We start from the raw sequence: 27,014 nt of genomic DNA, 5'->3' as shown, positions 1-27,014 counted from the left end.
AGAAGATAGGACAGTGGAAAGCCTTTTCAGTGCTGGACAATGGCCACTACCACAGCCATGTCTAGTTGTCAGGATCTATCAACAAAGAAGTCTCCCTGGCTATGGCCATTTTCCCATATTCCCTCTGTCTTTGGACTCGTTCCTCCATGAATTTATGAGGTATTCAATATCTTCTCAGAACATCCTTTTCTTTTTTTTATAACAATAAGCCAGTGTTAGTTTCTTTCTACTTCTTTCTTCTTTCGCCGGGGGTGGGGTGGGGTGGGGGGCTCTGCATCTAATGTGAACCCAGGACTTCATCATGTTCTTGCGTAGCTTGCTAGTTTGGCTGGTGCTCTACTTCTTGAGCCACATCGCCAGCCTTGTTTCTGCTAGTTTTTGATAGTCTTGGAGAGTCTTCTACAAAGACTGGTTTTGAATTGAAATCATCCAGATATCAGAGTCCTGAGTGCTAGATTTACAGATGTAGCCACTGAGCCCAGCAGCCAGTGTTAACTTCTGTGGAGTGCAATTCTAAACTCTAATGAGCTAGCTATAAAATGAAGGGATCAAGAAATCCAGTGGGAATGGACTAGGAGCTCAGGCTGTAAGAGAAGTTATGTAGATCAACTAAAGGCATTACAAAAGAACATGGCATAAATTCTCACGCTGAGTAAGGAGGCAAAGGAATGCTAGATCTAGACTTAGAGTATCTCCATAAAGCCTTGCTCTATATTTCCATAGCCATGTGATTCAGAAAATCTCTGAATTTTTTGTAGACTTATTTTTCTCATCCTGAAAATGAGAATAGTTGTATCTGCCTTACCTGTGTTGAATGCCAACATTCAATGTAATACTTTTATGAAAATGCTAAGTAAATAAGTATTTGTTACTTAGATTTAAATTTTAAGCCAAGAAGTAAAAGGTAGTAGAGAGGCTAGTATGTGAAACGAAAATCAACAATGTTTTGAAAACAAAAAAACTTAATAAGTAAAGAAACTGAACATTTTGAAGTCGAATAAAGACAATAAGAAAGCACAAATGTAGCAGCAGTCATCTATTTTTCCATGACACAACACTGTTTACTGAGCAAATCTGAAAATCTGGACCAGAAACACACACTAGAGAATTTTGTTTTGCTTGTTTTCTGGAGACAAGCATCTGGTGTGTAGTTGAGGGGTAGTCCTGAACTCCCAAATGTCCTACCTCTTTTCTGCTGAGAAGTGGGATTACAGTTGGTTTTTAATTATCAGGGAATCAGTAGATCACTGACAAACACTTAAAATATGATCCATGAATACCAAATTTTCTCCAACATATTTTCTCCATTATTAAATGTGCATGAGTTAAATACCTATCGTTATCCACTTATTAAGTACCTACACTTACTAAGTATTTATTAAGACTTTATTAAGTACTTATTAAATATCCACATTAATTAATCATGCACCTACATTATTGAATATGTATTATTATGTAGTCACCAAGATTGTTTTTCATAGACTTATGTAAAAATCTGAGATTTGTGTGACAAAAGAAATTTGTAAAATTTCTTAGATTATCTTTTTCTTCATCAGCACAATGGCAATTTCCCTACATCTTGAAGATCAACTACAGTTGATCAAGTAGGACACAGAGGTAAGTGCTGAACAAATGGTCCAGGGCTCTCACCTCCCCCCCCCCCCCCCACGACCCTTCTTTCTCTCTTTATTACTATGCATTGGAAGAACATGACAATTACGAGGGATCTGAGACACACTGTATCAAGTCTATTTGAGCAAGGCTCTTCATGATATTCGATATTCATTATGCGGATAGGCAGAAATGCGAAAGACAAAGGTTCAAAACATTTTTCTGTGTCTCAGCTTTCTCAACTGAAAAAATTAACAGAAGAACTTTGTGGCTTTAGCAAGCCACAAATTCTATTCTAGTCCTATAATTTTGTAAATTAGTCATTCTATGTTAATTGTTACTATTCCTTTCACAAAAGCACTATTTATTCATTATTTACAATTCAGAAAGCATAAATAAGTAGAGGTGAAGCTATTCAAATGCCATTATTGTATATAAATTGCCCTGATGTTTGAAATATGCATAAATATCATTCCACAAGTAGTTTGTCAAAAAGGAAAATTATATCACATGTGTTGTAAGGTACTTTATTCATATGAAGTTATGTGCTTTCCAGCATTAAATAAATATTTAATGACAAAGAAGATCTCTGATAATTATTTCCATACCCCTGTTACAATTTGACTGATTTCACAACAGCACAGTACACACTGAGTGACTAGATAAGGGCTGAAGGCACAATTTGTACCTTTTGTCAATTGTAAAAAATTACTACTATAGCTTAATTTAGAAATAATCTTGTTTCTGCCAAAAAGCAAACATTCTTTATTTAGGTAGGACAATGCCATCAATTCTTAACACGAGAAGACTGAATCAATAAAATCATCAATTTACTCACCGACCTTATCAACATTTTAAAAATAAAAGTGTTAATCTTGATTAAACTCTTTATTGGTGGTTCTCATCTTCCATTAGTTTCATCAATATCTAAAATGCTGAATATTAGAATACATATGTTTAACTTAGATAAGCATGCTGACAATTTTCTTTGAGGAATAAATTTACCAAAGGTTTATTTGCACTGTATCTGGACAGTTTCCTATAAATCGAGTTAACAGGGAATTCACAATAGAGGGATAAAGAAAAATGTAAAGGTGCTCACAGGCAAAAATATCATTATAAATAAAATTGACATGGGATGTCTGTTTTCAAGTCTGAAATGTAAAGGCCTCACTCATACCCATCTTTACAATACAGACAGATAAATTAAAAATCAGCAACCCCTCAAGAACCCACGAGAAAATTGAGGTTGCAAGGCAAACTGCCAGCCTAAAAGTGCAGAGGTAAGTGTGTGTTCAGGACAGCATAGCAGAGACCTGCGTACAAGGAGCAGAAGCAGCTGCATGCAGAGTTGCAGCAACACGAAACCACACACACAGCAACGGGAGATGGAATCAAGGCGAGTGCTAACTATGAGAGACTCCTGGCCCTGTAGTTCGCAAGGGAGTCCTGTGTGGGGATTCCATCCAGAAACTCTACAAGACCTTCCCAATGAAGATCCAGGAAGGATCATTGCTTCATTGTGTCCAGGTCAGAGCCAGAGCAACCATTAGGAAGGATATCTAGAAAAGGTCTTACCATTCAGGGGAAGTGACCACCAGGACCTTATTCTAGATGAAAGGAGGGAGTAGTTTTGTTCAGTTTAACATGCCGGTCCTGGGGCTCATGTGTTCAATAAATGGGATTAGCACTGCTACAGCCAGGGAGCAAAGGATTGGGTGGGTGGGGAAGGGCAGGGAATGCCATCAGAGAAACACCTGTGAATGTCAAGGCACAAGATGAAAACACTGATTCAATCAGAATATTACACAGGACCTCTTCTTTCTCTTACTGTACCACCATACCAACAGAGAGAGCTCTGGTGCAACCATGGAACACAGGCTGAGAACTGAAGACACTATGTAGGACAGAGTGTACAGAATTGTGAGAAAGTGTATTAGGGATGCAGAAAACCTAGATGGGACACAAAAATCAGACACAAGGCAAGTTGAGGCCTTCGACAGCTGCAGCCAAAATTAAACACAGCCTTGTTCCTTATGAAATTAACGTAAATCCTCAAATGAATTAGTTGTTTACTTCAGTTCTCATAATCCAGTAAACATGTTTTTCAATTAAATAAGAAACAAAATACTAGGGCTGGGAATGTGGCATAGCAGTAGAGTGCTTGCCTAACATGCATGAAGCCCTGGGTTCGATTCCTCAGTACCACATAAACCAAAAAAGTGAGAAATGGTAGAGTGCTAGCCTTGAGCAAAAGAAGCTCAGTGGTAGTGCCTGTGCCCTGAGTTCAAGCCCCAGGACTGGCAAACAATAAAAATTAAAAATAAATTTAAAATACCACAACGTTAATTCTTTAAAAAAAGAAACAAAATACATGACATGCCAAAAATGCAAGAAAAAGAGACGAAATACCCATTAGAACCCAAATGAAACAGAGTATGTTATTTTGGAATTATCAGCATGCAATTTAAAAAGTTCCCTATAAATAATATTTGAAGGGCTCTAGTAGGAAATGTTGGAAAGCTGGGAGAACAGATGTGCAGTGGAAACAGATAAATGGAAACGTGAAGGAAGAATCGGGGGAAATTCAAGAAATCTGAAATCCCGCAACAGAAAGGAACGTCTTTAAAAGGCTTTAGACTTGAGTAGTTGAGAAAAATAATTGTACATTTGAAGATTAGTCAGCAGAGAGTTGACAAACTGGCCACACACAGTGGCTCACGACTGTAATCGCAGGCCAGCCAGGACAACATGTTTGCAAGACTCCATCTCAAGAGGCAAAGTTGAGCATGGAGAGAGTCAACTGAACTAGCTCCCAATGACCAATGCCGGAAGAATCTGAACTATAATATAAATCATGATATGACGAATAACCCTAATCATGATGCACGCATCCATACTAATATAAATTAATGAACAAATGCATAGAGGAAATTTTTAAATCTTTTATCTTGTAGACTTGATACGCAGAGGGGTTACAGTTACATGGATTGGATAATGAATAATGAGTACAATTCTTTTGGAGCCTCCTCTCCCCTTTAGTCACTCTCTTCCATTCTTTCCCTCCCATCCCCACCCACAAGATATCCAGTTAAAGTATTTCAATCTTGCATAAAGAAGACTTCCAAATAATTATAAACTCTGCCTCTTAGGCTGTGGTACATGGCTCTCTGTTTCTTAAGTGTGTATAAAACAGACTCTGTCCAGTCATCAGTGTCAGCATTATACATCTGTATTATGAACTCTGATACCTCGTGAAGAGAATGATATGTCCCTTCTAGGGTCTTCCTCCTTACCACAGTCCAGTGAAACAATTATGAGACAAATCCTAAATAAGTAACGTTCTGAAAACCAACTGAGAAGTACCCCTTAAAGCTATTGCGATCATTACACTAGGGTAGTAATATAGAACACTCTCAGAGCTCTAAGAATTGTCTAAGAAGGAATGATGACGGAATGTGGGCCAGGTGTTGGAACAGAAATGTATATGAGGTAACTACCAAGTACACTGAGACTTTGCTTAATAACAATGTAGCAACTATCCATTTGTTAACTGCTGCATTGTAACAAGAGAAATACAGTATGATGCAAGTGAGAACTGAATGCTATGTTTTTGCAGCACTTTTAGTAAAGAAAGATCTTGAAGTGAACACTTATTACATGAGAAAAATCACCTACCAAGGAAGGCTTAACCTAGTTCAATATTTAGAAAACCAATTTGCTTCAGAGAATCTATACTTTTATTCATTCATTCTTCTATAAAAGTAGATGAATACTTTGGATATCTGTTCTATGGTTTGCATTGGTTAACTTCTTGGGCCTGTGATACTTGGAATTTAGTGGTAGGGATAAATGCTGATCAGTAATTTTAGAAATAAATACATACTTCCAGATATGTAAGCTCTGTGCAAGAACTTTGTGGAAAGGAATCCTATTTCATGGTAACGGGTCTTGATAGGAGCCCCAGGAAAGGCTTTGAGGGTATGTTTACATCAAGAATAGAAGTGTGAATATTTACAGAAAAGGGAAAACAGTGATGTTGAAAGATTGAGTATAACTTTCAGAGTGTTTGACAGAAAGTGCAGAGCAAATTCAAGAAACTAAAACTATGTTGCGTATGTCTAGGGATAGCAAGGAACGAATAATTCCACCTGGGACTACAAATGAAAATGGGATCTGCCCTGCTCTGGAGGTCACTTGAGGTGAAGCATTATTTAGTTATTAAGTTATAAAGAGAAGGAAGAAGTTCTTGTTTATATTTGGAGTAGCAACTGGTAGCATGGTAAGATCACCATTTAAAAAATTATATAGATTTCTTTGCAGGAAGGGGATTGAATGACTGCATTGATGTGAACATCCATGAATGATTAATGTTGATAATTAATGGATTACTAATGGATTAAGTTTATGGTTCAATTACTATCAGGTGAGCTTATTACAAAAGTGTGCTTGGCCACCTCTTTTCTGTTCTTGGATCTTTCTGCTCCTTACTAAAGGATGTCAAATCAAGAAGACCCATTGCCACATGCAACATTGTCCTTTCCGGCCTGCAGAACTGTATGAGGTAAGTCTTGATCCTTCATTAATTACTCAGCCTCAGGTAGCTCACTATAAAGCAACTGGACTCAGAGTATAAGAACTGATGGATGTACAGGGGCAAGGAATAAAGAATCAGTACAAAAGACGATGAGCAGAAATGCCTTGTATAACACATGAGTGTGGTATTACAGGAGACCTGAAGGTTTATAGCTTATGCTGCTGAGAAGCATTTTTACTCCTGAAGATAGATTCCTGGAGAAGAACCAATTCATGGGGTATTGAGGACCAGAATTAAAATTGAAGTCATGCTGTTCCCAGTGATGAGTCTGAGAGATTTCAGTGCAAGTGCAGATAGGCAGGTAAACATAGTATTGTAAATTATAGAATCCAATTTACCTGTAACTATAAGTTGAGCTATCGCCTCTGAAAATGTATGTTGTGAGAGTACTGGACAATAAAAATATAAGAGAATCAGGGCTTGTTTACTCATATGTCATCCTTTTCAAAAGAAGGTACAGATGAAGTGGTATCTCGCCTGGGAGAACCACATTCGAGACACCTCTGGCCAGTCAAACTCAGTCACCCAACATCGATTGTTCTACAGTTGTGTAACAGCAACTGCTGTGCCTTTCTATCACTTCTATTTCTTTGATTCTTTGTTTCCTCCAATAGTAATTTTGAAATAGTTACACATTAAGACAAACTCTAATATTTAAATGATTACAAATGCTAACTTACTCAGAGCGCTCTCATGAGGCTTTAGTACACTCACTTATTGGAGAAAGATAGTACGGCTTACTTCCATGTGGTTATAGAAACAAAAATGAAATAAGAAAGTGAAATGTTGAGGAATAATATTAGAATACTATTACACTAATTCATTACTATTCAGAATAATATCCTAAGAAATAATGCAAAATAATATAATACTTATTAGAGATGGATTATGGAAAGGTGTTTATGCTTTTTTCCTCTCCAAAAATCTTTGGTTTGACCTGATCAAGGTGCATTCTATTCATAAACTGATTTGTCAATTGTTACCTTTTTTGGTACAACTACTCAAAGGTAATTTTTTTTTAAATAAGAGGAAGGCACAAAGAAAGAAGAGCTCACACTTGTAATCCTAGCTACTCAGAAGACTGAGATCTGGGGATCATGGTTCAAAGCCAGCCCAGGCAAGAAAGCCTATGGGACTTTTATCTCCAATACACCACTCCGAAAGATCCAGAAGTGGTGCTGTGGCTGTAGTGCAAATGGTAGAGTACTAGCCAAGCCAAAAAAAAAAAAAAGAGAGAGAGAGAGAAAAGAAAAAGGAAAAAAAAAAAGCTCAGGGACACTGCTTAGACCCTGAGTCCAAGCATCAGGACTGGAAAAAAAAGAAAGAAAAGAACAATAGAGAAAAAGAAAGAAAGAGAAGGGAACTTGAAGGCAAATTTCACAACTATGCAATAAACCCAGGACTGGTTTTGACTGGTCTGGCCTGTCATTCTGTGGCTAGGTCTAGTGGACACAAATTCTGTGTGCTCACTCAGATGGCAGCAGGTTTTCTGCAGCTGTGAGTAGATCCAGATTTCTGCAAGGTCTGATGTCTAAACTTGTCCACTTGTCTAAGTCCACTTGGAAGAGACATTGTTTGATGTTCCTCTTGAAATGTAAACTCTTTATTCTGCATTAATTATCATGAAACACTCAAGTGTTCTTTTATTTCAGTGGCTCATAGGTCTCGCACCACTTATACTAAAAGAACAACAATAAATACCTTGTAAAAAGATCCAGGAAAGATAAATATTAATCTAAAAATTGACAAATATAAGAAAGGATAAACCATGGTATTCTATTGGATCAGGAAAAAGAAGAAATAGAACAAGGTAGGCAAGGGTCTTTTCTGACTCTTCCTTACACCATTGGAGCAGACTGAGTGCTTCTGTCACTGTCTGACTAAACTTGCAGCTGGAGGCAATATCTGTGCTTACATTGGAAGGAAGGAATAAATCTATGCTGGAACAGGAATTACACAGGCTGACCCCTTAAGAAATTCAAGCTCACAATCACCCCCTGTTCCTTGGCCATTTCAAACTGCAGAAGATACGTTGTTTTCAGAAAAGTCACATGGACATCTGGGAATGTGGAAATTCTCAACAAGCTGACAGAACTCAGTTTCCCATCTTATTTCCTCAGTGTCCAGTGCACAATAGGTGTTCATTATTTACAGAATACTCAGTGCTGCTCTCTTTAGTTTAGAATCTAACTCAGAGGGCTAGCATCTATAATACAACCCCCTAGTATGTGTGTGTGTATGTATGTATGTATGTATGTATGTATGTATGTATGCATGTATGTATGATCTACTCATCTGTCTGTGTATGTACGTATGCATGCACGTACGCATGCATGTATTTATATGTTGATTTCATTTATTTCTACCAGTACTGGGAATTGATCTCAGGGTCTTGCACTCTTGCTCTACTTCTTTACTCAAGACTGGTGCTGTACTATACAAATGGCAAACTTCTATTTACTACTTTTTTGCTGATTAATTGGATATAAGAGTCTCTCAGGTTTGTTTGACTGGGTTGGCTTCAAACCACGACCTTCAGATCTCAGCCTCCTGTGTAGCTAGGACTAGAGGCCGAAACCACCAGAGCCTGCTGTCTTGCACATTTAAATCTCAATAAGACAAAGTGACAAATGTGTAATTGATCACATTTTATCAAAGAGAAAGTCGAGTCAAAGGCCAGTATTTGCAAATACTGTCTTGGAAAGTGATACAATTGATATCAAACTTCTGGTTTTTACAATTATACTTAGTTACCAGAGGTAGGCTCAGAGCTCAGGTGCCCTATTCCAAGTTTAATATTTTCCCAATAACGTGCAAAAAATTGCTAACTGGGGTTGGAAGCAAAGAGGTGGAGAACACTGTAATAATTGGCTCTGGAAAGAAATCTCAGTCATACACAGAAGCAGAAACGAAACATCTTTTTCTTTTCTCCATCGATGAGAAACGAGTATTTGATTACAAAAGTTTCAGGGTGCAAGAATTGAGTGGGTTGACACGAAACGCTGGCATTGATAGAATCAGCACGTGCTTTCCCCCCACAGACCAGCTCCTTCTTAGTAGATTGCAGGGATGCTGCAAAGAAGCAGGGAAGGCGGCCACACTCGGCTGCCTCCTGCTGGAGCCCGGGAGCACCTGCGAGCCAACGCAGGGCGCTGGGCGTGGCCTCCACTGAACACAGGGGATTGCTGTGGGACTGAAGCCACCACCACCAGAGCAGAAATTCCAGCTCCTCTCACCTCCCACGGGAGCCCGCAGGTGTGGGGGGCTAGGAAGGGAGCCAGAAACATAGAACCTCTTGTAACGAATTTGGTTATTCATTTATATAATAGTACTAATAAAAGAGTAATATTCGAGTAAGAGTCATGGTAATATAGTAATACTAGAGTGATAATAGAGTGATGGAGCTTGAGCTCAGGGCCTCATGCTCTTCGTTAGCTTTTCCCGCTCGAGGCTGGCGCTCTACCACTTGAACCACACCTCCACTGCTGGCTAGAGGTGAGAATCTTAGGGATTTGTCTGCTTCAACTAGCTTAAGTGGGGATCCTCAGATTTCATCCTCCTGAGTAGCTAGCAGGTGTGAGGCACTTGGCCTCTTTTTTTTTTTTTTAAAGAATTTTTGTTCCAATTCCTGGTATTTTATTTGGGGAGGGATTAAGGGGCAATCTATTTGTACAAAGCAGATAATAACTTTTTGCAAAGGCCCGTGAGTTAAGTGAGATTAGGGATACAGCCTATCTGGCTCAGTGCCTTGCCTTCAATGGGCACCCAGCACACGTTGTTGTGATGATAGTTTTTTCTGCATACAGCAGAAACCATCTGCTCTACAGCTGAATACAAGAACCAGTCTTAATTGTTGTTAGACCATAGGCTTCACATTTCTATTCTTTGCCAAGATAAATTTGTTTTTAACAGATAGTCTAGTGAATTTGATACCTCATTTGCAAAATAAACCGGGGGAATCCATTCAGAAATTCTGAAGCTAGAGGATTGGGTTCAGATGTGGATTGTGATAATAAATGACTTTACAAATCTGGGTGATATCCTTGCTCTGTTAGTGCTCCAGTTTCTGTTTGAGTAAAAGAGGGATCATAATAAGGTGAATTGTGTCCACTGCCAAATTTATTTATTTTATTTTTACCAGTCCTGGGCCTTGGACTCAGGGCCTGAGCACTGTCCCTGGCTTCTTCTTTTTTTTTTTTTTTTTTTTTTGCTCAAGGCTAGCACTCTGCCACTTGAGCCACAGTGCCACTTCTGGCCATTTTCTATATATGTGGTACTGAGGAATCGAACCCAGGGCTTCATGTATAAGAGTCAAGCACTCTTGCCACTAGGTCATCTTCTCAGCCACACTGCCAAATTTATACACTGAACGGCCTCAGCCTACTACTTCAGAACATGACTGCACTTGGAAATGAGACGTTTAAGGAGGAGGTACTCAACATAAAATTGGGTGGTTAGGGTAGATCTCAACCCTCTATGATCTCTACAAGAGGAAAACTGGACATAGGCAGAGGCCGAGGGAAGAACGTGTGAAAGCCCGAGGAGAAAACAGTCCTCTGTTAGTCAAGGAAAAAAAATGCCTTAGAAGAAAGCAATCTTGCTGACACATTCCTCTCAGGTTTTAGGCTCCAACATTCTAAGAAAATCACTGATATTCTTTAAAGCCACCAATCTGTGATCCTGTATCATGGCACACGTAGCAAAGTATTAGGTAATAATGCTTATCAAGGATTATCAATTTTTGTTGAATTGACACATGTGATCTTACTTAAAAGAATGTAGAGAATCCTGTTATTAATATCTGTATTAATCTTATTGTTGTTTTATTTTTGTTTGTAGAGTCTTCTTGTGAAAACAGTTTTTGTTTACTGTACAAAATGTTTACTTAGCTACCATTTCCTACCAGATGAGCTGTGCACTGCCAGTTTATGCCTGCTATCTACCTGCTCAGGAAGCTGAGATCCAAGGATCACAATTGGACGCCAGCCTGGGCTGACTCAAGTGCTAGAGCACCAGGCTTGGGCAAATATGGTAAAGGACAGTGCCTAGGCTCTGAGTTTAAGCTGCAGGACCAACGCACAGACACAATTACTACCATGCGCAAACTTGAGTCACAGGTAGCTTTCCTTTCATTTAATGTGAACATCTGTCAGGTGATATTGCAGTTATTCGGGTCTGTTTTTTATATGGAGGATATACTGTGTGCTGTTTGTAGATCATCACATACCCTAGGCCTATCACCCACCCTGCTCACAAACCAGGGATTTGCATGCAAAGCATGTACAGTCTCTCATAATCTATATTTAAAATTTATGGATATTTTGTGTTTTCTTTCAGGAACCCAAACTGTCATAAAATTCTTAAATCTAGTGCAAACCGGAAGAATCATTTATCTGGTGCGGGGGTCTCACCAGAGCAGGAAGGATCCAGCCGTGGCTGGTGATTTGTCCTTGAATCTCTGTCGAGGCTCATCAGCTAGCACAGGGCCTGCCATGGAACACACATTGCGCCAGATGCTGGGAACACAGAGGCAAATGAAAGACGGCTCCTGCCTTCAAGAACTTGAAGTTTGCTAAGCAATTCAGCAATGTAGTGTGGATGATATGAGAGAAAGCGAGTCTTCACATCGTGTGAGAACAAGAGAAAGCTTGTGTGAGAGGCAAGCTGCCCCTTAATGATATTTGAACTTGGGTTCTGAAAAACGAACAGCAGAAATGATGGCAAAGTTAGAGAAGGAGAAAAAAAAAACCTAGCCTAGAATTAATAAAGCAGGCAATAATGCAACCCAGGTACATTTTGGTAGCTTTGCAAGGAAAAACTGCAAAAAGTGCTTAAGAACTGTAAGAAGAATGTTTGTGAACACCATGGTTAGCCAGTTAATATATAGATTGTACCAAGAATAGTGTGTCTCAATATTTCTCTGAAAACCATGAGGAACCTTGAGAGGATACTTAGTAGTAGCATGATGGAACCACATTGATTACTGGATGAACCAACAACTTAGTCTGGGAGCCCAAAGGGAGTGACCAAGTCACCCCATAATCTACTTATTTTGAGACCATTGGGAAAGACTAGAAGCATCTGACTGAAAGAAAAGCAATCTAGTAACTCAATTTTCTAACGTTCCTGACTAATGATGGGACACATTGGCAGAATATTTGGAAATTGTCACTGAAAAAATGCCGCCCTTTCTAAAGGAATTCACAAGGCTTATTAGAGATGAATAGCTTTATGTGAAAAGCCTGTATTACTACTAAGAAATTCAACTGGGACCAATGTCAACCGATGGTTATTTCAATTGTATACTCTACAGCTTCTTAATTTAGCCAAAGAAAAGGAAAAGAAATCCTTGGGGAAATGAGTAGAAGTTAAAATCTGATTAAAACCATTTAAACTAATGACTAAACTTGGAGGAAGTTAGCCTAACAACTAAAATTAAAAGTTCATGAACGGAAAGAACCAAGTGCCTGGCCTCTTTCCCCATAAACAGTTAAGCGTATTATTAAGTGGCAGCTATCCTGCTTCCGAGATGAAGGGAAGTGATGATAATGCATACTCTGAATTGAGAGGTATTCACTAGGGAGAAAGTTCATTCAAATCAAATGAACAGGCTGAACTCCGAAGACACAGCTAATCAGAGTGATCTCTGCAAAAGTGTCCTAAAGAGACAGATTCTCAGGGCAGTGTTTGATGTATGAATATGGGCTGTGAGTCATTCATTTGATTCTCCATGGATATTATTAACTGGCTTTCAAACCTCAGTGCTTTTACCTGTGAAGTCTTGGTAAGGAAGCTTACCTTTTCCCCTTTACTAAAGTGCCCATTTAATAATTCAACAAATATTCCATCATGAACCATCCATCTGAAGGATGGATAACACAGTTTCTAACCTTAGGGATTTCTTTGCTGTGATAAAAAGTGCACACAAAATTTTAATGCACTGTAAGTGATGCTCTTGGAGACATGTATAGAAAAACTAGACATTACCATATGAACAACTAGCTATGAAGACAAGAAAAGCTGCCCAGCAGGGAGGCGTTTGAGTGGAATGTCTGAAATGATCGATCGCAAAGGCACTGTGTTCTAAACACATGTCTATGGGGGGGTACGGGCTCGAGGGAAGCTGAAAAATAAACATGCTTTGGTGTGTTATGGAAGGTGGAATCGTGCAGGGTGAATGGGAAGTGAGAAAAAAGAGGGCACGGGTCAGATTGTGAAAAGCCTTGTGTGCTGTGAGGGAGAAAGTTTTCACTTCGTCTGGAGGTTTAGTTTGCTACATTAGTAATTTATTCGAGTGATTATGCTCAGATTTGAATTTTAGAAATATGACTATAGTGGGTGTAGGTATTGTATATTTTTATCTTAAGGCAAAAAGTATTCCTTCACCAGTCGGAGACCAGGTATCATGGCATCTATAGTGCGTCAGCAAACTCGTACATAAGACAAGTGAGTACAGCAGCACTTAATTTTCATAGGTTCCACATCTCTGCATTCAATTACTCAAAGACTGGAAAGAATCAATTAAAAACGTGCATGTGTTCCTGGCTATGTGCAGAAATTTTCTCATTATTTTTCAAAACTACTCTAAAACAATGATTTACTTTGCACTGTATTACTGGCAAGTAATGCAGAGATGATTAAAGAGCACGCAGCACATGCATAAGGTCGACGTACACACCGGTACACACAAGGCACTAGAATACTTGGGCATTTTGATAACCCATGGGGCCTGAGTCAGGTCCCTGTGAATATCAAGGACTATCTCTATGTATTTCCTTAAGACAGCTATGTGGTGCCTCTTCCCTAAAATTTCACTAGCAAGGTTTTTCACTACTTTCTGATATTCCTTTTAAAAGAGTATGTTTCAACTTTGTTTAAAATTGTGACAGATAAATATAAACCAAAAGACTGTTTATATTTGTAAGATATCTTGTGATGTTTTGATATAGGTATACATTGCGTTTAGATATGGATAAGAATATCAAAATTTCTTTGTGGAAAAAAAAACATTGAAAGTCTTTCTGGTAGCTTTCTGGTCTACATAGTTCTTACTGTTATCTACAGTCATGCTTCTATGCAAGAGCACAGCAGAACTTATTGCTCTTAGTTATAACTAATATTCATTGATCAACTTCTTGCTTTCTTCATTCTTCACCCTTTGATAACCACAACAATACTCTCAACTCCTATGACATCAATTATTCTAGGTCAAGACCAGGCTGTCCCTCTCTTTCTCTTTCATCTATGTTATTGCAAATTATATAATTTTGTCACTTAGCTGAATAGTACTCTATTATGTGTTTGTATTTATTTATCCATTCCTCAGTTGATAGACATTTAGGATGTTTCAATTTCTTGGTTATTATGAATGATACTGCAAAAACACTGATATTCAGATTCCTCTGACAAACTGATTGGTTTCCTTTAGGTATCTACCTAGTAGCAGGATTTCTGAACTACATGGCCATTCTATTTAAAATTTTTTAAGCAATCTATATTATTTTCAATAATGGTTTACCATCTGGCACCTTTATAAATAGTATGTAAAATGTTGCATTATTTCCACATACTTGTTATTTATTATTTGTTACTAATAGTTTTTATTACTAAAGTAATATATCATTATAATTTTGTCCTATATTTTTCTGAAGATTAGACACATTGAATAGTTTTGAGTCTGTGTGCATATACCCACATAAACAGACATACATATATACACACACAAACATATATATATATATATATAGTTGGACATTTATATGTATGTGTTTATTTCTTTAGACTATTTTTAATGGGATTATTTCTTTACTTTTCCATTTTCCTTTCTTTTATCTCCTCCCTCCATCATCCTTTCCCTCATATTCCTTTTTATGCTAGATGTTAATTCCTTATCAAATGTATAATTTGAAGATATTTTTCTCCTGTTTTGTATGCTATCTGTTTACTGTGATCAATGTAAGTTTCTCTTGATATCCAGCCTGTTACTTGGATGAACTCTAACTTGTCAACATTTGCTTTTGAAAAACTCTGTGACATTTTCTACTAGAAATTAAAACTTATGTTGGAAATATGGCCTAGTGGTAGACTGCTTACCTCGTATACATGAAGCCCTGGGTTTGATTCCTCAGAACCACCTATGTAGAAAAAGTTGGAAGTGGCACTGTGGCTCAAGTGGTAGAGTGCTAGCCTTGAGCAAAAAGAAGCCAGGGACAGTGCTCAGGCCCTGAGTTCAAGCCCCAGGACTGGAAAAAATAATAAAGTTAGAAATTAAAGCTTAATCTGTTCGCTAGTAGGCCATGAAAGAATAGAGTTAGTACACAGTTGCTAGTAAATAAATATTTGAGAAATAACTATCCTAAGAAGATTCTAAGTCTATCTGCCAGGAATGAAAGAAACTGTTTTGTGTCTTTCCTTGAAATCTATTTTCAGGTGGTAATTATTAGGCATTTACCTGTCCAGGTAAGTATAGGCAGTATATATAGCCAAGTAGATTTAAAAGCTTCAAAGGAAGAGTCACTCCCTATTAAAAATGATTATTTTGCCCAAAAGGTAGATTTAAAAATCTTTTGAGCAGTCTAGCCATGTATAGAAGTTATATAGTTCTACATGTTCAGCAATTTACATTACTTTATGTCTTTAGTCAAGACTCTAGTTCCTGAATCTAGAGTGGAATTATTGTTACAGAGTTAAAGCCATCATTTATGATAGACAATTCATAAGTATACACACATAGTATAGACACTTACACATATACAATGTTTCTTTTTTGAGCACCAGTCAATAGTCTCTTGTTTCTTTGACCCTCAGAGAATATTCCTAGCTCTGAAAGCACTGACATTCAATATGGTATTAGTAGCCTTATTGCTTTGCCCAGTTGTGGTACATTTTATCTTGTTTGAGATTAGAATGGCAAAGTTTATCAAACATCTAACTGCAATAGTGTTGATAAACTCCTTTCTTTGGAGTAGCAAATTCTTACTGTAGACAAAAGGTATTATGTCCCTATGGTATATGGCTTTTCACATACTAAGACCTCTAGTGTCCCAGAAAATTGACATGGTTTGATAAACATCAAGATATTGCATTACCTAATAATTTACATGTGAACCTAAATGTCTCTCCATTAACGGTTGCACAAGCTCTACAATTCTACTGACTAATGTTCCCAACACTGCATCTGAAGTAAGAATATCATTTACTTCTGTTTTTGTGAAAAGGAAGGCTTAGAAGAGAATAAGTAGCTTGGTAAGTTAAGATTTTATAACTAGGGCTGGGAACATGGCCTATTGGCAAGAGTGCTTGACTTGTATACATGAAGCCCTGGGTTTCATTCTCCAGCACCACATATATAGAAAACAGCCAGAAGTGGCGCTGTGGCTCAAGTGGCAGAGTGCTAGAGCAGAGAAGCCGGGGACAGTGCTCAGGCCCTGTGTCCAAGGCCCCAGGACTGGCCAAAAAAAAAAAAAGATTTTATGACTAGAAGTAGCAGCTTTGGAATTCCAAACAAGGCATATCTGATTCCCAAACCTGTGATTTTAATCATATGATTTATTGACTACTAGTCTCCTGGTTTGGGGCCTTTAATTTATTGTCTAGTCCCACCACATCTGATCTTTGGTGCTATTACAGCCATTCTGATCTTTGGTATTCTATGTAATTATGATGAAGACCTTTCTTTTTTTTTTTTTTGATGTTACAAAAAAATTTTATTTTCTCATTCACAAAATTCAACAGATTTCTGTTTTGCCTCTGCAATATTCATTAGATTGTTTTAGGTTTAATCAAACATTAGGACTCAACCTATATTTGACATAAATTTACTTAGAAAGTGGTAGGGCAGGAACATAACTGGCCAGCAGGCTAACCTTGGGCTTTCTTTCAGAAGCCCTCTTACCGGCATTGTAAACAGTATCCATATTGTGCTCTAAACAACCATCATCACCTCAAGCTCAGCGTCTTTCTAAGGGCCAGGCAGTTGTAAGTGAAGTCGTATGTCATGTGGTGGAGATATGTTAGACTCAGGTAAGAGTTCAGGGTATGGACCCCTCTTGTATGAAGTTGCAGTCCATCAGGTAAGGCTACACAGCCCACATCAGCTTTTTGGTTTCCAAAGACTACACACTTGACTGTACCTTTCCACTTTTCATGCATAATTACATAAAAAACAAACCTACAGAAAGATTGTCATTTACTGAGTGGCAGTCAAAAGCCCAAGAGAAATGTAGTCCACTCCTCTCTTCCAATCCCTCCTCTGAGCTAGAGTGGCAACAGAGATATTAGCACAAAGTTCATAGTGATGAAGACCTTTCTATGGCCAAATTATTTCTACCTCTTTTTGCTCAATGTCCTGTTGCCATATGAACTATTCCATGCTACCTCCCAGGACCTCACAGTCTACATTCATTTTGTTTTTCATTTTTTTCCCCACTTTTCAGCAAACTGTGTCTTTGGGTAGGTTACATCCTCTGTGTCCCACTTTCCTTAGATACAACAACGGAGTTTCCATCATGGTCTTCAAATTCCTTTCCAGATTTAAAAGTTTAGTAAAAATAATGCACACTCAGACTCCTCCTCTTGCATTTGAGATAGTTGGGCTTCCAGCAATTTAATTTCCATAGTTTGAAGACACATTAATTCTACAAGGAATTGGCAGGTTTTTCCACACTGTAGGTAGAATACTCTGTATGTTAGGAGAGTACATGAGTTTGTTCATCACTTGATGAAGTACAATTCAATATCCTAAGACTAATATTGTATTACACAACAAGATGTTATTGGTAACCCCCATATGGCTGCCTGTCTCTGAATTATTGATTAGCTTACTAAGCTCTTAATGAATGACTCCTTGGAGTAAGAGTATGTGTTATAGGGCCAACAATGATCAATACATGACCGACCCTGTCAGAAGGAGCTCAGGATTCACGAGGAGAGACAGATAAGCCCATGAATCAATATAACAAATAGACATTTCTCTGATAGCTAAAACTAGCAACAAGAAAAACAACTGTAGGAATATGGTCAAATATGATCATCATAGCACCATTGTTGTTTTATACAAGGGAGTCAATTATATTACAGAAAATATAGTAAACTCTTTAAAGTCTGGTCACAGTTAAGCAGTGTGAAAAAGAAACCCATGGAAAGGCAGCTCCGGGTCTGCCATCCTATCTGATTGTGAGTGCAGTCTTTATGATATGTCTCCCCTGAGATTTCTGCCTTTCTGTGAAAGCTTCAGCCTTGCTGTGCCCAGCAGGGAGGCGATCTGCTCTTCATTCCTGAAGCCCCAGGATGAACCTCGCTGCCTGTACTATTTCTGTGTGGCCAGCTTGGCAAGGCATCTGATCTGCGAGCACGCTGGGTCAGGCAGCCTCCTTAGCAGGGTAGCCCCGGGGAGGTGTAAGGAGAGGAGTGGAGAGGAAACCTCAAAGGCAAATGCAGCCAAGAAATCACCACAGAACGTGTAATTAATCTGTGGTGGAGGAGCAAGGCAGGATAGTCACTCCTGAATGGTATTCAAGTTGGCACCTAATTAGAATTTCCACACACTCAAAAAGTGGGCTGCAGAGAATCACTTAGGCGCCTTTGAGCCAGGCAGATGGTACAGAGTCCATGATTGCGAGGGATGCCTCAAAGACTGGCTTGTAGATATGCTCACAGATCTGCTCTTGCCTACAGAAAATCCTATGACCCTGCAAAAGACCATCCCAAGATTGCCAAAGAGTGCTGACATAAGACGCTATAAAATACAACCAACCAGGGGCTGGGGATATGGCCTAGTGGCAAGAGTGCTTGCCTCCTATACATGAGGCCCTAGGTTCAATTCCCCAGCACCACATATACAGAAAATGGCCAGAAGTGGTGCTGTGGCTCAGGTGGCAGAGTGCTAGCCTTGAGCAGAAAGAAGCCAGGGACAGTGCTCAGGCCCTGAGTCCAAGCCCCAGGACTGGCCAAAAATAACCCAACAAAAATACAGCCAACCAAGTGCCATATCTGAGAATTAGACACTACTGCAACAGAGAAGAACCCACACTTAGTACACATGTTTAGGAAACAAGGAAAAATTTGTCATTTGCCTGGGAAATCCAGACAATTATAGACACGTGTTTACAGCATATTGTCTTGTAAATATTGCTGTTGCATTGGTTTGCCTTTTACCCTTTGTTTCACCATTTTGATGTGTATTTTTACTTAAGTCCTATTTTTTAATCAATCTGTCCATCAGACTTCACAGCAAGTAGAGGACCATGCTAATTCTGCCCAGTAGCCTCCTCTCTGAAAGGTAGGAGGGAATGCTGCCCTAGTCGCTGAGCTACTCCTGCATTTCCAGAGTGCACATTTGCTTTCCATGAAAGCTCTGCTTTGCTGCTGTTTGTATCCTGCTCAACTCTGTATTCAGGACCGAACAAAACTAGAACTGAGATCAGGATAGGAATCCACACCCCTAAGCCCCTGCCTTGTGACATCCATACATCCACACTGGAGAACACTTGTAGAACAAAGAGTAAAGAATGAAAGCCTGAATATACCTCCTAAAAGCCCCATTCTGTTCTGTACTCTTCACAAGAGCTAGTCTTTCCATAGCATGTGGCAACTTGTAAAATATAAACTCATTCCTTTGAGGAAGGCAGGGTGACTGCCACCATTTTTCAGTGAAGCAGCTGATACTCAGTGGGACTCAGCGACTTTCTTAAGTACACACAAGAACCACGAGGCAAAAGGTCCTCCATCTCCAGAAGTCATCAGTCTCCCATAGCAGGATTTCCCCTCACATTTCCAATCCACCATCCTGACAGTGTGCTTCCAGAGGTGGATGCAATGTGCTCTTTTTACCTGTGCCTTACTTGGTTGCTAAACTTGCCTGCCACGTGTCCAGTCATGCGGATCCCTAAGCTCCATTCAAATCAGAAGAGGGTTTCACTGCCAGTTAAAACTACTCATCAAAATTTCCAAGAACTCTAAAGAATGAACACTCCATTCTCATCCCACCCAGTGTTTCCACCCAGATTTTCATCCCTTCAGATTCCCTTTATCTCTAAGCTAAAGTTCAGCATTAGTTTCAGCCTGCAAATTATTATTGCTATTATTATTGTTATTGTTATTGGACTGCTTCCTGCTGCAGCAACCAGTCTATTTGACTGTTCTGTTCAAACTCAATAGCCAGCTGCTGACACTTTAGGCTTCTCCATTGGGGAATCATTGTCCTCTTTATGCCATGTATACAAATCCAAGAGACTTCTATCTCCAGTTAATCAGGAAAAAGCTGGTGTGGAGACATAGCTCAAGTGGTAGAGCGTCAGCCTTGAGCAAGAAAGCTAAGTAAGAACACTGAGCTTGGGCCCAGTACTGGCACACAAACACACCAGCTCATGCATACACACTACATCCAAATCCTCAGCGTAGAGTCTTAGTCTTAAATGATACATCACCATAATTTATTAGTTTTCATTTGAAAACTAAAGTTGGATTTGACAGACATCCAGTGGACAATGTAGGTAAGTATAATAAGCATACAGTTTTTAAAGAAACATTAACCAACCTGTCAACAAATGCATGATGTAGGAGAAAAATGGGGTCGTTGGCTGATCCCTGTACTTTGGACATCGTTCCATTCATATATATGTGCAAGGCATTGTGCATGCTGCTTTGAGAGGCATCTGCTAGCCCAGTCTGTGGATTAGCAAATCCTGTTGGTAAAAAGAAATCAGGAAAAAACAAAGATTACTTAAATGGTTGAAAATCTGTTATAATTTCTCTTGATTTACAAATACAGAGATAAGTCTAATTCTAAATAAAATTCATAAGAAAATTCATTTGCTATTGGGATTATTTACATTCTGAATAGCAATGAATCTTCAATACCTCTTTGCACAACTCAGTGGTTTTAACTTGGGTGCAGTGTGTGGTTTAACCAGAAGGAACAGGCTTAGGCAATTCCTTTCTCCCTGTGATGTTTCTTTCTGGTTGTTCTTTTCAAACTTTCAAAGTTGCAAGAATATTAGATCGTTCACTCCCTCTTCAGTCCTTAGTAGCATTTAAAGAAGGTCTGTTCAGTCTCTTGTGAGCTTTCTTGGTATGGGAACTGGGTAATAGTTTTGGTGTTTGGTTCCAGAGAAAGTGAAAAAAAGCTATGACCTTCCAATCTATTAGTCCTATGGATAGCAGATGATAATGTGCTTGCTTTTTCAAAATCATTCATTTCAAAGTTAATTACAAGCAATTCTCAGCGACTATACCCAAGTCGTGGTTTGTCTGCAAGGTCACCCAAATCTCCACCTATTCATTTTTCTTATCTATGGTAACTTTATGAACACACACACGTGTGCACACATGCATGCACACACATATACACACATGTGTACACACATATATACACATACCCATAACACTCACTGTTTGTATTTTTATAAAAGTATATGTGACTGGTTTTATGTAGAGTTAAAATGATCACACAAATTAGGTAATTGCATTATTATAGATACAGATATAAAGATTTCAAAAGAACAAGGAAATTGTGTAAAGTTAAGGAATGAATTGATGGCACAGAATGAAGATAATCCTGCATCATAATGGAGCAAAGGCATTAAACACAACGATTTATTGACTATACAATGGAGCAAGCAGTCAATCACATGTCTATAGCCAGGATAGTCTTCAAGGTTTTAATTTTTGAGTGTGTAACTGTTGTGAAAATTTTATCATTGCATTTTACATATACTTTTACATATTTTAGCAGATTCTGAATTGTTGTAACAAGAATTGTGAACCATTTCAGAGAATATAATTCAGGGACATTGAAAATAGTATAGTTTGTTTGTATAAATATAGAAGACTTTTGGGGATCTCTACTTGTTACTTGTCAAATGACCATATTAAAGATTGAATACAAAACGCTGAGTAAATTATTTTCTGTTTTACTTCTTTACACAATTCAGGTCTTTGGATGGTAAAATTTCCTTTAGAAGACAGAAAATTATTACACCAACATCAGTTGCTTCTCTTTATATCCTTTCTGGAAGAGCAGTCCAAAAGAAAAGTCTTGGCATTGAATAGTAATTTATCATATTCATGCAATTCTTTCAATATCTTTCTTATACATGGTCTCACATAAACACCATTACGTGTGACAGGAATGTATTACCATTCTCCAATTTGACAGATGATAAAAACGTAAAGAAAAAAAGAGTACATTTAAATTCGCACTATTATTTGGGGAATCAATAGTCTAAATAGATCTCTGACAGTTTCCAAAAACCTGTGCTCCTTCCTGTGTACTAAAGTTGAGGAATGTCCAATCTAACTTGGAAACCTCTTTGCACAGTACTGAAATGATCCGTGGACTTCTCTTCCAAACACTATTGAATTATAAGAAGGTGTATGATTGTTACCACCTCACCCTTGTCCCAAGATTCCCTATGGGCAGAAAATCTAACAAGCCATTAGGGACCTTGTTACCAGTCACAGATGCCAAAACGGCTCAAAGGTGTTTGCAAAGGGCAACGGGAGGACCCAAAACTCCCGCACGCTATGTGTTGAAGCCGTGTGTTGCATTCCTATGGGAAATTTATAGGCACAGTTTCAGATGAATGAAAATGGGAAATTTCAATTTGTTGATCCATCTCCTTTTCTCTTTAAGGCTTCTCTGGAGAGTTTTTGTCTATTTGTTTGCTTTTAATATTGCTGCTTAACTCTGGTACCTGGAGATTTGCATTTAATTGGTCTAGAATGGAACTCAGGCACTAAAAGTTTTAAAAATACCCTAAGTAATTCTAATGTGCAACCAGGGTTGAAATTCACTGAATGTGGCTAAATTGTGCTCTTATTCTCTAAACCTGAATACATGCTTCAAGAGCTTTGCTTCTGAATTGTACTATTTTCTTCACATGAAGTCTTCCTCTCTTTTATTGTGACAATTTGCAAAATGCTTTTTGCTTTAAAATCTCACAACACAAACCTATACTGAAATATAGTTTCTTAGTAATAACTGCATAATGTGTTGCCTTGAGAGGATGTTTAAAAATAGAGCAACTCCTGTATGGTAGTCACTGACTAGGAATTCTTATATGTGTTACCTTATTAGCTATCATTTATTCCAAGAAGCTGAATTATAGATGATGCTCCTTATGATTGCTGTCAGATTCTGAAGTATGAAAAAGTACAGAGTAAAATGTTCAGAAGAGAACACATTTAATTTGATGCAAATCTGTGTGTGTATATGTGTGTGTGTGTGTGTGCTTGAATATGATTGGATATGTTTGTGCCAGTAAAGGGATTTGAACTCAGAGCCTTGGATTTTTGTTTGCTTGTTTTTGTTTCTTTCTTATTCAAAGCTGGTGCCCTATAACTTGAGCCACACCTCCAGTTCTGTTTTTTTTTTTGTTGTTGTTGTTGGTTAAGCTGAGTAATTAGGAACTTATCTTGTCAGGATAGGCAGACATCCAGGCTGGCTTTCAACTCCAATCCTCAGATCTAGTGTTTTGAGTAACTAAGATATAGATGTATGCCACTAGCACCTGGCTTGAAATCCAATGTTTTTTTTAGATTTTTTTTATTGTCAAGATGAGGTACAGAGGGTTACAGGTACATACTTAAGGTAGTGAATACATATGCTTTTCTTGTCATACTTGCTACCCCCTTCCTCATTTTTCTCCCTCCTTCCCTTCCCCCCAACCCAGCCCCCCTTGCTTTCATCATTTAAAAAAATCTTCTCCTTAATAGACATTGTTGTTCTTGTCTACAGTGCTTATGACCTCTATGATTATTAACATTAAAACAATTCCTTCAAGATCAGGTGATATATACATATACATTTCTTTCCTTTTGCTTAGTGTAATCTGTTCCTTCTTTTTCCTCTCATTTCTTCCCTCCTCCCTGCTGCCCTTGAGTTGCTTATTTGCTCTCATCAATGTCCATTAAAATCTAGTATTTTAAGCTATTTCAATATTCTGTAACGATGCAGAGATTACAATGCCAGACAAGCAGCTAAAAAGAAGCTAGAAAGATACCTGTCTGCACATCTGAAGACTGAAAAGTGAATCTAAGAACTTTGACTGGTACCCCTCCTAACCCGCTCTCTTAGCAAGCAATTTAATGGAGGAATTGTGAAGTGTAGTTTCAAAAATCACATAATTATTTTAGGAGGTTGTCTTTAATGGTTGATTTTATTAAAAGCCTGATAATTTAAGCTACTTATAGCAGAAATTTAAAAATTACTGATGAAATATATCATGGATCCAAACAAGCCCTCAAGTAAATATGCTGGAAGGGTTAATTTTCAACTAATTTCCACCTTTTTCAAATAGATGACTAAGCCTTATAACTATAAATGTAATTAATTAACATTTTTGTTTATGAGAAATAACTTTTGTGAAAAGACAATTTTTTAATTGTGGAGAATTAAACAATGGGGGCAAATGTACTATTGTATGGGTTTTTCTTACCATGTTATTATTACAGAATCATAAAACCACAAATGGACCATAATTCTGTGCTTTACAAGTGTGATCCCAAGCCAACAGCATCACTTGTAAACTTACTAGGAATTGATACACTGGACCTCACACAGAACTAGGGAATCAGAAAGTGAATGGAAGGCATCATTTATTAAGAAGTCCCCAGGGGAGTCTAAACTAGTTTCCTCCTTCAAAACAACTCTTTCACTTCTTCACATTGTTTGCACCACGACAATGGTGAAAAGGCCACTCACCTTTATAAACTCAAGGAAGGAAGTTCTTCATGTGTGTTTGAAGTTGTTTTGTATTGGGAGCATCCAATTTGCCCATGTGGAAAGATACTGTGTATGGTCATTTTTTAATATTCATACTATTATGTAATTGTATGGGATCCAGAGACTTTCAGTGTTTCCTAGACCATGCTAGGCTTTAATCACTCATTAAAATTCAAAGCACATACTGTCTCTGTTTGATAGACGAGGAAGGTGAGTTGGGTACCGTTATGGGATTTACTCAAGGTCTTGGAGTTCTAGCAGTAGTGTTCTCCCAAGTATGGTAGTGCTGGCATCATATTTGTAAACACTTCAAAGTGACATGACGAGCTTGGAATTCTGAAGTGGGGACCAGTGACTCATGCCTATAACCCTAGCTCACTTGCTCGGCAAGTGCAATATCCTAAGTTCCATCCCCAGTACCAAAAGGGAAAGCACGAAAGCCATTTTTTTTTTAAAAAAAGAGTTAAAAATAAAACCTAAACAAGAATTGGTAAAGAGGAATTGTACTTTTTATGTTTCTAATATTTAAACTATCTGCTTGGCCGTCGGGTTGGTACAATTGGTTTAGGGTGAATTAACTGATTACTTCATAGCGGCGTTAGAATTCGCACTTGCTATGCAGGTTCTCTATCCCATGAGCCAAGCTTCTGGAAGCTATTGGAGCTGAATGGCATTAGAGTGTGGCTTAAAATGTCTCTTCCCCGTTCCTGGAGAGGCACGTGAGGACGCTTCCTTGCGGATGTCTGAGCAGCATGTGGAATGAAGGATTGCTCTTATTAAGAAGTCTTTCTCTCTCTCTCTCTTTTTCTTTTCATGCCTTATTGCCTAATACTCTACCAACTGAGCCACATCTGCAGCCCCAAGAAGTCTTTTGCAATGGCAATGCTCCATGGTCCTCACTTTCCTTTTTTTAAAGGATAGCAGTTTAAAAAGGTATTATTATCACTCAAGAGGATTCATGTAGATCCATCTGGAATTAATTTTGTCTTATAGTATACTTATGATGCATAAATTTTAGACAGCATTCTCTTATTCATTGATTGACCAGCTAGTCAATTAAGTTTAATGAGACTCTCGTATGTTAGCCGTGGTGCTTACAGTGGGGACAACTCATTAAACTGAATGTGTTACTTTGTGTTATGAGCAACATGGAATGAACGCCTTTGTCCTTGCTTCCCTAGTTCTGCCTTCTCATGGCTACATTCACCCGAGCACTCCTGCAATCCAGAGTACTTCCCATCCCCACACTTCCAGCATCCAAGTGAAACATGTCTCTTCAGTGTGTAGAGCCTGCTCCCAGACTTTGCTCTCTAAGATCATTACAAATGAAAGGACTTGTGTCTCCTTGGAGACGATGGCTAATTCCAGGTCTAGGGAACTGTTGAACAGCTTATTGCACCAGAAAGAAAATACCTTAAGGATGTAGCTATGAAACAGTGAACACTTGACAGTGTACACATGAAAGTGTACACATGGGAAATTTCTGCACATGAAAATAATTATCTGGATGTATCATACACCATTGAAAAAAGAGGAAAACATTCTCCTTTTCAATGAGCCAGTAAATGAGATAGAGAGAGACTGAGAGAAAGACCCTTGTGAACAGTAGAATTCTAAATGTTAGCTAATCAGTCTAAAAGTAATGTTGAAGTTGGAAACTCCAACCCTGTGAACTAGACTAATGCATTCTACTTACATGAGAAGATTGTGACGAGAAGTAAAATCTTTCCACAATTTTAGAGAATGCTTATAGACAGTAGTTAGTAAGTGGGAAGGCTGAAACACATCTGGATAGAACAGGTGATCAGATCAGCACCACCAGTGTGACAGATGACTCATTATTTGCTGCCAGATGGAAGGCCCTCTGAGGAAGACACAAAATCCCTATGTGGAAGTCTGTTGAAATGCATCCCCCTAAATTCAGTGAGGAGGAAATTTCAGGCTCAAAAAAAACAGCATTCAACTTGAAATTGTGTGGAGATGGAAGCTGTTTTCTCCCCATATGTCAATTTTATTAAGACATCTATCAGGGAACTAGGTGAATATTTCAGAATAAATAAGGCCCTTAATTTAAACACCAGC

The 27,014-nt window shown here is 38.4% G+C and overlaps 1 protein-coding gene across 2 annotated transcripts in view; it reads right to left on the bottom strand.

Moving 5' to 3' along the window:
- The window catches only part of Tyr (tyrosinase), a 52,329-nt gene that overhangs the window by 8,584 nt on the left and 16,731 nt on the right, over window positions 1-27,014 (bottom strand). The window contains exon 3 of one of the 2 annotated variants that reach the window (XM_048360186.1): window positions 20,745-20,892. The exons of the other annotated variant lie outside the window; for it this stretch is intronic. Coding sequence (XP_048216143.1) covers window positions 20,745-20,892 — 148 coding nt within the window. The remainder of the gene's footprint in view (window positions 1-20,744; window positions 20,893-27,014) is intronic. 2 annotated transcript variants of the gene reach the window in all.

The sequence above is a fragment of the Perognathus longimembris genome, chromosome 13 (assembly GCF_023159225.1).
Source record: "Perognathus longimembris pacificus isolate PPM17 chromosome 13, ASM2315922v1, whole genome shotgun sequence".
Classification (NCBI taxonomy): Eukaryota; Metazoa; Chordata; class Mammalia; order Rodentia; family Heteromyidae; genus Perognathus; species Perognathus longimembris.
Note: the sequence above shows the minus strand (reverse complement) of the source record. Positions and strands in the feature narration are given on the sequence as shown.